Consider the following 13,885-nt stretch of genomic DNA (forward strand, 5'->3'; position numbering starts at 1 on the left):
AAAAATAACTATTATTAAATTAAATTGAATGCACTTTAATAATATCACACTAAAATTAAACTGAATTAATACAATACTAATTATGATTATTCATATTATTTAATTTAAAATGCAATATTATTTAAAGTAATAATAATAATTATTATTATTTTTATAACCTTGTAGTGAGTCATTATTGAATTATTATTATTTTGTTTAATTTAACTTTAATAATTATATTAAAATTAAATTAAACTGTATTAATAATACTTATTATTATTATTTATTACTACTATTGTTGTTGCTGTTTTGAATTATTACGTTTAATTTTTATTTAATAATAATATTATTAAATTTTTTAAATTAAACTCAAATAATAATAGTAATAATAATACTTATTATTATTAAATTAAACTGAATATTAATAATATTAATATTTATAATTATCATAGTGAGATTTTATTTAATTATTTTTATTTTTTCATTTTACTTTAATAATATTAAATTAAAACTGAAACTGAAATAATAATAGTAATAATAGTAAATAATCATTATAATTGTTAGAATTTAATCTAAAAACTGAATTAATAATAATAACAATAATTATTAATTATAATAATTAATTTATTTTAAAGCAATTCTAATGATAATTCTATATTTAAGAAAAATGTGTTATTTATATCTAAAATATGTATATTTATATATAATAATATAAGCATGGAGTGGCTCAGGTATGCGATGACCTCCCTCAGGTTCGGGTCTCTCCAGCGCGAGTCTTTCCGGACGGTGTCCAGGCTCACCATGCTGGCCCGTTTCTGCGGGATCCCTGGTGGACAAAAGTATACTTTATTGTACTTGAAATATATTCCCTTTTTCAATAGTACATTGCAAATATACTAACTAGTGTGCACGTGAAGTTTTATCTCAAAATACCTCACAGATATTTTTATAAAGCATGTTAAAATTGTCACTTTTTGAGGGTGATGCAGATGTTTATAATAATAGATTAAAAATTAATAAAAAAATAATAGATTCACCATTTGTGATGCGGCAGCAAGCTATAACGCACATACATATTCTTTTTATGTGTTTATCAGAGGATGAATTCATATCAAAATCTGCCAAACTTCTCATACTACTTCTGAATAGGATGTCTACTTCATAAATTGTATGAAATGTCTGGTTCAGATCACTCAAACCATATGGTAAATGGAGGCGCCCTTATATGGCTTGATGTATACTAAATTAGTCTGGCTGCAAGTATACTTAGCATATTTTGTTTTCACCAGGGATGACCGTCCTGTACAGATCCTGGAGGAACGCGTGAGGAACCGGCCCGAGATGCTCGTCCACAGAGAGGTCCAAACTCTGCCTCATGTGATGGACGGGAAGGTTTGGTACGCCGGAGAGAATATCTATCCCATCATGCTCTGCTTTTGAAGCGCCGCCTCGAGTAAAACTGTCCCGGAGGAGCGGAAGCGTGTAGCAGTTTTCCGGTAAGTAGTTTCTGGTGGGAACGCTGGGAAACGAGGGATGGAACGGGAATCCATGTAGGAGAGTCAGGGAGTGAGTGTTGAGAGTGCCGTAGTGAGCCGACTGGTCCTTGGGATTCTCGAGGTCAGAGGTCACGCTGGCCTCAGGGTGGGGGGGTAGGACCATAGGATCTTCCTTTTCGACGGAGGATTCGGGAATCGGCTGGGTATTCGGGGATTGTAACTCGTCCAACCCTTCAGATGAACTTTCCTAGAGGGGAAAAGTCAAAATACACACATGACTTGAGGAATCACATAGGAATAAATACTTAAAAATGTAAATAACCCGCTAAATATCAAAGTATGATGCAATTATTTTAAGTCCCCCTGCGGTGTAAATCCAGCTTTTAATGTTGTTTATGTGTCTGTGGTGTTTTTAATCTGCTTTAAGACAAACCATGTGTAACTTCATAAGTCGACTCCATTGCTGAGTATTTTCTCCTTAAAACTGCAGTGAACCAAAGACAGTCTCAAAAACACGCTTTGAAATCGCTGGTGTTTCTGACGTCACAAACTACCTTGTAACCAATCAGATCAACGTGTGATCGTCAACCAGTGGATCTCTGAGTGAGTGAGTGAGTGGAGGCGGGGCTCATTTGCATATTCATAGAACCACGCATAATAAAGGAGGCAAGGGTGTCGAGTTACAGTCAAGATATTTTAAGGCATGAAGAATGAATTTCAAGGAAAAAACACTTAAATATGTAATTTTGGGGATCAAAGATGAGTTTTAAGAGATATAATTATTGACTACAGGGGGACTTTAAGATATTTCTCCTTATATAGAATCTTTTCGGCATTAACTGAGTCGAGAACACTAGAGTTCTATATAGAACCCCAGGCATTTGATTGCATCATACGAATGATCTGTTCATATTCACCTTCAGGACATTCTGCACGACCTGTTCGCTGGAGCTGCTGGAGCTGAGCGGGTTGGTCTCGCTGTCAGGGCTGGACGACTTCTCTGTCCCGATGCCTGAACTCTCAGTCTACAAAACCAGCACAGAAACAGCGTGCTTTCCTCAGCGTGTGCTCATTAACAGGACGTTTAAAAACAGAACGGCTCATTACCCTGCTGAAAAAACAGCAAAAACCAGCCTAAGATGGGTGACTGGTCTTCCAGCCTGGTCATGACTGGTTTAGCAGGCTGGTTTTCTAGGTGGTTAGGCTGAAACCATCTTACAAACCTGATAAAAACCAGCTAAACACCAGCTTAGCCACCCTGGGAAACCAGCTTAAACCAACGGCATCCAGCTTAAACCAGCTAAAATCAGCTTAAACCAGTTTAAACTAGCGACGTCCATCCTAAACCATCTTAAACCAGCAACATCCATCTTAAATCAGCTAAGACCAGCCAACCAGCTTAAACCAACGGTATCCAGCTTAAACTAGCTTAAACCAGCAACATCCAGCAACATCCATCTTAAACCAGCAACATCCAGCTTAAACTAGCTTAAACCAGCGACATCTAGCTTAAATCAGCTAAGACCAGCCAACCATCTTAACCAGCGGGATCCAGCTTAAACCAGCAACATCCAGCTTAAACCAGCAACATCCAGCTTAAATCAGCTAATACCAGCCAACCATCTTAACCAGCGGGATCCAGCTTAAACTAGCTTAAACCAGCTTAAACCAGCAACATCCAGCTTAAACCAGCAACATCCAGCTTAAACTAGCTTAAACCAGCTTAAATCAGCGACATCTAGCTTAAACCAGCAAAGACCAGCCATCCAACTTAAACTAACTTTAAAGGGATGGTTCGGAGTAAAATCAGCCTAGGCTCCTTTGCACCATGACCTCGAGCCAAACCCCCCCCCCAGAAGCCTTTTTTCCTTGGTTGAACATTATTAAAGTTAGAGTTTATTTAGAGATATCAGCCGGATGGCTTAGTGCAGGCGCTAACGGATCCAAGGCTGTATCTGGTAAATTACCACACTAATAATGCCCAGAATGGACCAAACTTATGCAGTAGTAGTATAAATTGGTTCTGTAATCATTAAACGAGGCATTGGAAAGTGTGTAAGTACATCAGGAGTTTATTTAAATAACACTTGCCTGACGGCTAATGCTACCGCTAACCTGGTCGTCGAGGTCACTCCGTCGTCTGGCACTTGATTACAGCCACCTATTCGTGACAGATTACAAGACCAACCACTGTTTATTTTTTGCAGTGTTTTCTTTTGTTTGTTTTTCACCATGGACATTACCGCTGTTGCCCTGCTATGCCTGGAGCAGAAGGTCCGCTCCCTGGAGCCTCACACCAGGGAACTCTTGGAGTTGGCGTGCCAAACGCACTATCCTGACCGGTCACGCCTCCCAGGGAGCGGTCCTCGTGAAGATTTCGTGTAGAGTGGGTGCTGGTAAACAACAACTCTGCATTCACCATCGGCCTCGCAGAGCCTACCAACACCCCTCCACCAAATCCAGAGTTTCGTCCCATCGAGAACCCCCTTCAGCCCGGGAGATAGGTCATCTCCGCCATGGCCACCCGAAGGGTCGTCTCCGCCATTTAAATAATTCATACACAGAATAAAGGGGCGGGGCCTGGTTGAGTTAGTTAGTAGTGTATTGAAACTGGTGGTTATGGTAAGGGGCGGGACACTCGAAGCTCTTGACCAATCACAACACACTGCTCCAACCGACCAATCAGAGCACAGTGTGCTTTTCAGAAGGAGGGGCTTCATAGAGACAGGAACTAAACAGAGCGTTACTGACAGACTGGGAAGAGAGGAGCCGCAACAATGGAGAATATGGGGAGAATAATCAACATTCAAGCAGGAAAACCTGTTCAAGTAGAGCCTGAAAACAAGACTTCGTAAAAGGGAATAATGGCTTCTCTTTAAGTTAAACCAACAAATCATTTTTCCCAGTAGATATTTGTTAATATAAGCAGACTTTCTATGCCATGAGGAAACAGCTACTCATTCAATTCAATTCAATTCAAAACACTTTATTTGTCCCAAGGGGCAATTAACGAAGGCCACATAGAGTCAGGTAAACAGTATACATAAAAACATCATACATTAAATAAATAACGCAATGTGCATGGAATACATATTAGTTATAATTATTGATAAACATATAATTAATTGACCTACATGGGTTTCTGTGTGATGTGAGGCGTCCGCTGTCTCCTCCGCTGGAAGAACCTCCTCTATCTTCTCTACGGTGTCTTGAGTTGAAGGTTCGGCCGGTGGTTCCTCTGGGTCCGGCTTCTTTTGGACCAAATATAAAAAATATGGAGGAGAATCAACATTAGCCTGAAATCTGAGTGGATGCTTGGGTTTATAAAGCGTTTGTTTTAACAAGCACACATATTCATGGGAGTTCATCAAATCATCCTGATGAACGTCTCCACATAAAAGAGCATCATGAGATCACAAAACGCCCTTTGATGAAACCGCAAAAAATACAGGCGTGAAAATCACCTCTGGGCGAGTTCACTAAATTATTCTCAACCCAGCATCAGAACAAACACTCTTAAGAAAAATCAGCAGAACTTCTTCCCAGAGCATCAGTGAATTATACATGAGCGCAGCCTCTAAACAGCCTCGTAAACACAAGACGTGGTTTTAAAGAGACAACTTACACAAACATTTGCACTGAAACTGCTAACAAGAGTGGACAAATTACTCAAAGACTGTATCATTATGCTCTCCAACAACACAGAGAAATTACACTTTTTGTCTTCATTAATGTCAATGTCTTCAACACACTGTAAAAATTATTTTAATGATTTGTTATCACCGTTTTGTCTTTTGTCAAATCAAATCTTAGATTGACTAATGTTGTTCACAGTCTTGGTGGTAATTCATTACAAGTAGTGTGAGTTACAAAGAGTTATTTTAAAATATTTATACTTTTAAATTTTAAAAAAAAATATCTGTAATTTTTTCAAATAAGTAATGCAAGTTACTTTGTTCTCCCATTTATTGACTGACAACTGTCTTCATGTTGAGAGAAATCAGGAGTAAATGCAGAAGCACCTTGTGTAAACACTCTTAACGCAAACATGTAACATTACTTTCTATAAAAAGTAACTAAGTAACACAATTACTGTAGTTACTTTTTAGGAAGTAACGCAAAATAACGTAACACTTTACTTTCCATAAACAGTAACAAAGTAACGCAATTAGTTACTTTTTAGGGAGTAAAGCAAACATAACGCAACATTACTTTCCATAAACAGTAACAAAGTAACGCAATTAGTTACTTTTTAGGGAGTAATGCAAATGTAACATTGCACATTACTTTCCATAAACAGTAACAAAGTAATGCAATTAGTTACTTTTTAGGGAGTAAAGCAAAAGTAACATTGCACATTATTACTTTCCATAAACAGTAACTAAGTAACGCAATTAGTTACTTTTTAGGGAGTAATGCAAACGTAACATTACACATTACTTTCCATAAACAGTAACAAAGTAACGCAATTAGTTACTTTTTAGGGAGTAAAGCAAAAGTAACATTGCACATTATTACTTTCCATAAACAGTAACAAAGTAACACAATTAGTTACTTTTTAGGGAGTAACGCAAACGTAACGTAACATTACTTTCCATAAAAAGTAACAAAGTAACACAATTAGTTACTTTTAGGGAGTAACGCAAAAGTAACACATCACTTTCCATAAACAGTAACTAAGCAACACAATTAGTTACTTTTTAGGGAGTAACGCAAACGTAACGTAACATTACTTTCCATAAAAAGTAACAAAGTAACACAGTTACTTTTTAGGGAGTAATGCAAAAGTAACATAACACATTATTACTTTCCATAAAAGTTAACTAAGTAATGTTTAAGTAACGTTTTAGGGAGTAACGCAAAAGTAACGTAACATTATTTTCCATAAAAAGTAACTAAGTAACACAGTAACGCAAGTAAGCGAGTAACGCAATATTGTTACTTTTAAAGGTAACTTTCCACAACACTGGTTGTTCAGCATAATATTTTGAGTTTCTGTTGATTAAACTCATTTATTTGTATTAACTCACTTTTTTTAGCTTCAATGTACTCAAAAGGCAAACCAAGTTTTAAAGTTAATTTTTTACTTTAAATTAAACCCTGATTTAATTTAAAGTAACTGTGAAAAAGGTTTGTACCGTGAAAAAGCCAGGAAAGTGAGTTTGTTCTTTTATTTGTTTTCTAATGTAATGACATTCACCCATGAACTGAAGTGATCTGAATAATGACTCTTGTCTTCTTATAGCAGAATTTGGACGTTTTGTATTTGAAGTTTGCATCATTGATTCTGTTTTATACCTGTTTATTACTGTGAAGCTGCTTTGAAACAATCTGTACTGTATAAACGTGACTTGACTTGGCATGGCAGATATTTTTGGGTCACTGTAACTCAACAGGTATCGCTCAATCTAAAAGAATCTGGATTGCGCTGCATAATTATAATTTCCTCTTTGAAGCCGAAGTGATTTAATTCTTACGCTGCATTCTCTTGATCATGAGCGTTTCCATCGCTCTGAATCTCTCAGAATAATCACATCTGCTAAAGCAATCTCTTTAAAGGACAGCGCGTGATGAAACGCTTCAGGATAGATGTAGCCGTACGGAAACCAGCATCAGTCTCGAACCGATCACTGTGGGTTCAGGAATCATGACGCTCTGAATGTGCCAGGATCTCTCCTGACTTCCTGTTTGTGTTTGTTAACATCACTTTATGGATTTAGTTTTAATTTATTTGAATTCATTTTTACATTTTATGAATCATGCAGCTCATAAACATACATTATCACTAGAAAAAATGAAATAACTTTCTAAACATAAAAAAATATTATGCAATCGTTTAAGATAATAATGTACATATAAGAATATAAGAGTCTCAAACGGTGATAGTGTTGCTATGTAGGCTAGTTGTTTGGGTGGTTGTTAGGGTGTTGCTATGCAGGTTCAAATGAGTGATAGTAATAGTGATGCTTGACTTGACTAAAAATGTATTTTGACTCATTCATACCTTACAAAAATGTACTATGGTTTTACTACAGTAACCATAAATCAAATTTAGCTATTTGCAATGGTCATCACTATTTGAACCACATTGTAAAAAATAAATAATAATAATTAACCAAAACAAAAATTATTGGAGTACATTTGACAAGAAAATACTATTTCGGACTTTCTACTTCAAAATTTCACATTAATTCAATGTTTTACTTTTTCTTTGCAATTATTTGTGAAATTGTTTCTACACTCATTTTTTCTTAATATAAAATAAAAAAATTAAATATGCTTAAAGGAAAGTCGTTTCAGAGGTGGAGCGAGTTATTACATTATGCTGAAAGATAAATATGCATGCACAGATGATGAATCATTAAGAAGTCATTTTGTGTTTATCAGCCCTAAATTCCCACCTCACTAAACGCCAGATGATTTTACATGGTTTCTAACCCGTCTTACAGAATACGTCATGTCAAGTGGCCCATGATCCATCCATCATCTATCCATCCTTCGGCCGCTCGTGCACATGCTGGATCATCACACACAGTGTCAGTGACTCGCTCAAGGGCAGCACGGATCCGAACACACACAAGTAGGACACATGAATCACGGAGCGACGACAAACTTCATCTGGATCTGCATGTGATGCGCGCGCCTGCAGTGCGTGTTTTGGTATGCCAGTCGAGTTACGCCGCATCCAACGCAACGCGACGCAGCGCGTCATTCCCACGGCAACCAGAGTTTAAATCTCACTGCCAAACGCGCACTAAAGCACGCGTGCATCATAATCACATGTGATTCAGCCACATGTGTGAAGCATGTAATGCACACAGACGCAGTCCGCAGTCCGTGCGTGGAAAGATCCAGAGCGCGCGATGTCCACCACACACACACACACACATAACGCACGGAGACACTCACCTCCTTCACCTCCTGCATGCTGGCGGCGCGAGCGACGAGTCTGACGTTTCTCCGGAGTAAATACTGCTGTCTCTCACTCTCTCTCTCACACACGAGCAAGCATTCTTCCTCCTGCCTCACGCGTCCACATGCACTCGATCATGTTCTCACGCACGCGAGCGCGCGCACCTCAGCGCAGTGGAAGAGCTGCTGAATCAACAGCACGGTTTGCACACACACACTCACACACACACACTCCCTTCAGAGCGCAGCGAGGAGCGCGACATGCAGCCCGTGTTTGTCATTCATTAAATGAGACCATTAACGCTCATTAAACAAGAGAGATGCGAGTGAACGAGGAGGTCCGAATGCGACTGATGATACACACACATACACACACACTCTCTCTCTCTCTCTCTCTCTCTCTCTCTCTCTCACACACACACACACACACACACACACACACTCTCTCTCTCTCTCTCTCTCTCTCTCTCTCACTCACACACACACACACACACACACACTCTCTCTCTCTCTCTCACACACACACACACACACTCTCTCTCTCTCTCTCTCTCTCTCTCTCTCTCTCACTCACACACACACAGTGAAAATTGTGAGAAATAAAGTTAAATTTGATCTCTGAGAAATAAACTCGCAATTTTAAGAAAAAAATCTGAATTGCGGTACAGGACAACTCTGACTTTATTCCCTGAATTTGTGAGAACTGAATTCTGAGAAAAATAGAATTGTGAGAGAAAAAGTTGCAATCAGCTTCCACAGATACTCAAGTCCTGACAGATCGCCCGAAGCTTTGCACTGTCACACACACACACACACACACACACACACACACACACACACACACACACACACACTCACTCACTCACAGACACACACACACACAAATTTGATATCAGAATATGATTTTTTATGTCATAATTTAGATTTTTCCTCTTTCCTCATGTCTCTCCGTTATCAGTTTGTAGCAGTAAATGAAGAGATGTCTCATCGATCACAAGTTCAGTATGGCGTACCACAAGGCTCAGTACTAGGACCGCTGCTGTTCACTCTGTACATGCTACCCTCACACACACACACACACACACACTCACTCTGTACATGCTACCCTTAGGAGATATCATTAGGAAGCATGGCATTAGTTTTCACTGTTATGCTGATGATACTCAGCTCTATATTTCTTCACACCCTGACGAAACTTACCAATTCACAAAATTAACGGAATGCAGAGGTGATATAAAAAACTGGATGACTAGTAATTTCCTACTACTAAACTCTGAAAAAACAGAGATTCTAATTATTGGACAAAAACTTCCTCACGTAATAATCTAGAATACTGTCTAACACTTGATGGCTGCTCTGTCAAGTCTTCGTCGTCGGTTAGGAACCTGGCTGTGTGTGTGTGTGTGTGTGTGTGTGTGTGTGCTCTTTGATACCAATCTTTCATTTGAAAGTCACGTGTCTAGTATCTGTAAAACCGCATTTTTCCATCTTAAAAATATATCTAAATTACGCCATATGCTCTCATTGACAAATGTGGAACAGTTAGTTCATGCGTTCATGACCTCAAGGCTAGATTACTGTAATGCTCTACTGAGTGGTTGCCCTGCACGCTTAATAAACAAACTACAGCTGGTCCAAAACGCAGCAGCTCAAGTTCTTACCAGAACCGGGAAGTATGACCATATTAGCCCGGTTCTGTCAACACTGCACTGGCTGCCTATTAAACATCGCATACATTTTAAAATATTGCTGATTACTTACAAAGCACTAAATGGTTTAGCTCCGCAGTGCTTGAGCGAGCTCTTAACGCATTATAGCCCTTCACGTCTATTGCGATCTCAAAACTCCGGCCAGTTGATAATACCTAGAATATCTAAATCGACTGCTGGCGGCAGATCCTTCTCCTATTTAGCACCAAAACTCTGGAACAGTCTTCCTAACATTGTCCGGGAAGCAGACACACTCTGTCAGTTCAAATCTAGATTAAAGACACATCTCTTTGACCTAGCATACACATAACACATTATAGACTTCTATAATTCAATGTTAGGCTGCATAGATCATGTCAGCCGGAACCGGGAACACTTCCCATAAATCCTGATGTACTCGTTACATCATAAGAAGAATGGCATCTACGCTAATATTAGTGTCTGTGTTTCTCCCGAGGTTTACCGCAGTCCGCCGGATCCAGATCTAATGAAGGACCAGCGCCTGGACCCGACGACAAGTGAATCAATCAAAACTAACTTTATCTGGACAATAACTTTATTCTAGATCTGCTGTAAAGCCTAAACACTCTCTGTTACTGTAATCTCCTATTATCACTGTAAAGCTGCTTGAAACACTTGTTAAAGCACTGTATAAAAGAAGGAGACTTGACTTTGAGTTTTTTCATGTTGGCTTTTTAATATCATAATAATTACTTTTTAAACCATAATTTAAACTTTTTGTGTATAGTTTCAACTTTTTTATCTCATAATTACGTTTTTGACCATTAATTGACCATTTTTAAAGTCATTTCTTATAATAATGACTCAGTATGTCATTACAGCTTCTCATCACTTGTCTCGTACTGTGATTGTTGTTCTCCTGCAGAAAGTGTGCACTGAACCACAAAACGGTGAACATGAAAATGAAAATTGACTATATATGTTCTTATTCTGCATTTATTTATTTAAAACATGTTGAGGTCTGTATGTGAATGAGCAGAAGCTCTTTAATCAGGCTGATGCAGATAATGCAGCCTTTTGAAAATCCTGTTCAAATTAAATGTAAATCAACGTGACATGTAGAGCCTTCTGGGAATGTCATTTTCATGACTAAAATTTAAGGTGAGTTCTACTTTTTACATAACATTTCTACAAACATTTAATGTAGAAATGCATGAATATTCTTGTTAAATATCAATGTTCACTGATATGGTCATTCTTATATTTGAAATATATTCATGTATTTCAATTTTTCAATATTTTTTAGTATTTTAATGTATTATCTTCATAAATATCTGTGTTAAGGTTGCAGAGTCTATGGATTACATTGTTTTTCCTGCAGAAATGCGTGTTTTACTGTGTTCTCAGATTAAACTCAGCATTAATGGATCCTCTGATGAAGTTTACGGTTGACTTTCGTCTGGATTCGATGATGAAATGCTGAAAGATCCGAGTAAATCATCCTGCTCTCCAGGGGAAGTTCTCTTATATTCATTATTAATCACAATAATAAAGACTTGTTCCCTATTTATTATTCATCATAAACCGCTCCAGGCTCGTTCCCATCGTAGAGAAGCCTGAGGGAATGTGTGTGTGTGTGTGTGTGTTCTCTGAAACACAACATTAATCTGCCTCCTGCTTTAGTTTAAGCCTAGTTTAGTCCTGATTATCTCTCGTCTTCCTCCAGGAAATCAGTTTATTAAACTCTGGACTAGAATAAGTCTAGACTGTTTAAAACCATGACAGAGAAAGCTGGTTTTTGTTAGTCTGATTATATGGCCTTTTAACTTTAGGACTATAGGCTTAATCTCTGTTCGGGAAACCTTTTCTTTTCATGCCATAATTATGACCTAAAAGTAGAATTTTTACTGATTATTAATTATGATTTAGTATTTTATCTCATAAATCAAAATTATAACAGTCAATTTCAACTTTTTAGTATCATAATTAAAACTTAATAGCCCGGTTTCACAGGCGGAAGGACTGTGAGCAACTCATCTGGTCTGAACTTTGATATGCGAGACACATAATCATGCAGAAGCAGCTCATCATAACCTCAGTGTGTCGAGGCTCTTCTGTACTGGCGCAGAATCCATCACACCGTGTGCTCGCGGGAAAAGACCTGGGGTCATGTGATCATCCGACACGGACGGGTCGCGCGCTCCTCGGACTCACTGCGCATGTGCGAGAATATGAACATTATATATCTTCAATATTATTAGCTGTATGCTCATTTGTAAGATTCAAACTGATCTGGGTAACTGGGGAGATACAGAGAGGATTTGTGATCAAACTCAAAGTGTATTGCAATTATTGTGAGTCTCGCAATTCTGACTTTATAACTGTCATAATTCCTGTCTTGTGTGGACTTTTTGTCATTTCCTGTCCTGTGCCATGTTTTGTAGTCCTTTGTAGTTTCTCTTGTTTATTGGTATTCCCAGGTGTTTCTGATTAGCCACGCCCCCTTTGTTTAAACCCTGTGTCTAGTTCAGTCTTTGTGAGTTCTTGATGTTGTATGTTGGTTGTTCTGTTTCCAAGAACTGAGTCCCGAGTCCTGAGTCCGAGTCCGAGTCCGTGTCCTGAGTCCGAGTCCAAGTCCTGAGTCCTGAGTCCTGAGTCCTGAGTCCTGAGTCCTGAGTCCGAGTCCTGAGTCCTGAGTCCTGAGTCCGAGTCCTGAGTCCTGAGTCCTGAGTCCTGAGTCCGAGTCCGAGTCCCGAGTCCGAGTCCCGGGTCGTGAGTCCGAGTCCTGAGTTCGAGTCCGAGTCCGAGTCCGAGTCCCGAGTCCCGAGTCCGAGTCCGAGTCCGAGTCCCGAGTCCGAGTCCGAGTCCGAGTCCGAGTCCGAGTCCGAGTCCGAGTCCGAGTCCCGAGTCCGAGTCCCGGGTCGTGAGTCCGAGTCCTGAGTCCTGAGTCCTGAGTCCTGAGTCCCGAGTCCCGAGTCCCGAGTCCGAGTCCGAGTCCGAGTTCGAGTCCTGAGTCCTGAGTCCTGAGTCCTGGGTCGTGAGTCCCGAGTCCCGAGTCCGAGTCCTGAGTCCTGAGTCTTTATATCACGCAACTCTGACTTTATATCTCGCAATTCTGATTTAAATTACGCAATTCTGACTTTATATCACGCAATTCTGACTTTATATCACGCAATTCTGACTATATATCTCGCAATTCTGACTTTATAACACAATTATGACTTTATATCTCGCAATTCTGACTTTATAACACAATTATGACTTTATATCTCGCAATTCTGACTTTATATCTCGCAATTCTGACTTTATATCTCGCAATTATGACTTTATAACACAATTCTGACTTTATATCTCGCAATTCTGACTTTATATCACGCAATTCTGACTTTATATCTCGCAATTCTGACTTTATATCAAGCAATTCTGACTTTATATCAAGCAATTCTGACTTTATATCACGCAATTCTGACTTTATATCAAGCAATTCTGACTTTATATCACGCAATTCTGACTTTATATCTCGCAATTCTGACTTTATATCACGCAATTCTGACTTTATATCACGCAATTCTGACTTTATATCTCGCAATTCTGACTTTATATCTCGCAATTCTGACTTTATATCACGCAATTCTGACTTTATATCAAGCAATTCTGACTTTATATCTCGCAATTCTGACTTTATATCAAGCAATTCTGACTTTATATCAAGCAATTCTGACTTTATATCACGCAATTCTGACTTTATATCAAGCAATTCTGACTTTATATCTCGCAATTCTGACTTTATATCTCGCAATTCTGACTTTATATCACGCAATTCTGACT

General features: G+C 38.7%; 1 protein-coding gene across 2 annotated transcripts in view; it reads right to left on the reverse strand.

The window, feature by feature from the left end:
- The window catches only part of arvcfa (ARVCF delta catenin family member a), a 38,758-nt gene extending 30,195 nt beyond the window's left edge, over positions 1-8,563 (reverse strand). Inside the window, exons 1-5 of one of the 2 annotated variants that reach the window (XM_084104038.1) lie at positions 8,385-8,563; positions 4,610-4,726; positions 2,393-2,500; positions 1,251-1,722; positions 723-805 (exon numbers count right to left, since the gene is read on the reverse strand). In XM_084104038.1, the coding sequence (XP_083960164.1) occupies positions 723-805; positions 1,251-1,722; positions 2,393-2,500; positions 4,610-4,726; positions 8,385-8,402 (798 nt within the window). In that variant the 5' untranslated portion in view covers positions 8,403-8,563. The remainder of the gene's footprint in view (positions 1-722; positions 806-1,250; positions 1,723-2,392; positions 2,501-4,609; positions 4,727-8,384) is intronic. The other variant, XM_084104039.1, reaches the window with a different exon arrangement.
- Positions 8,564-13,885: the final 5,322 nt, after the last annotated feature.

This window comes from Abramis brama (genome assembly GCF_963993115.1).
Source record: "Abramis brama genome assembly, chromosome: 25".
Lineage (NCBI taxonomy): Eukaryota > Metazoa > Chordata > Actinopteri > Cypriniformes > Leuciscidae > Abramis > Abramis brama.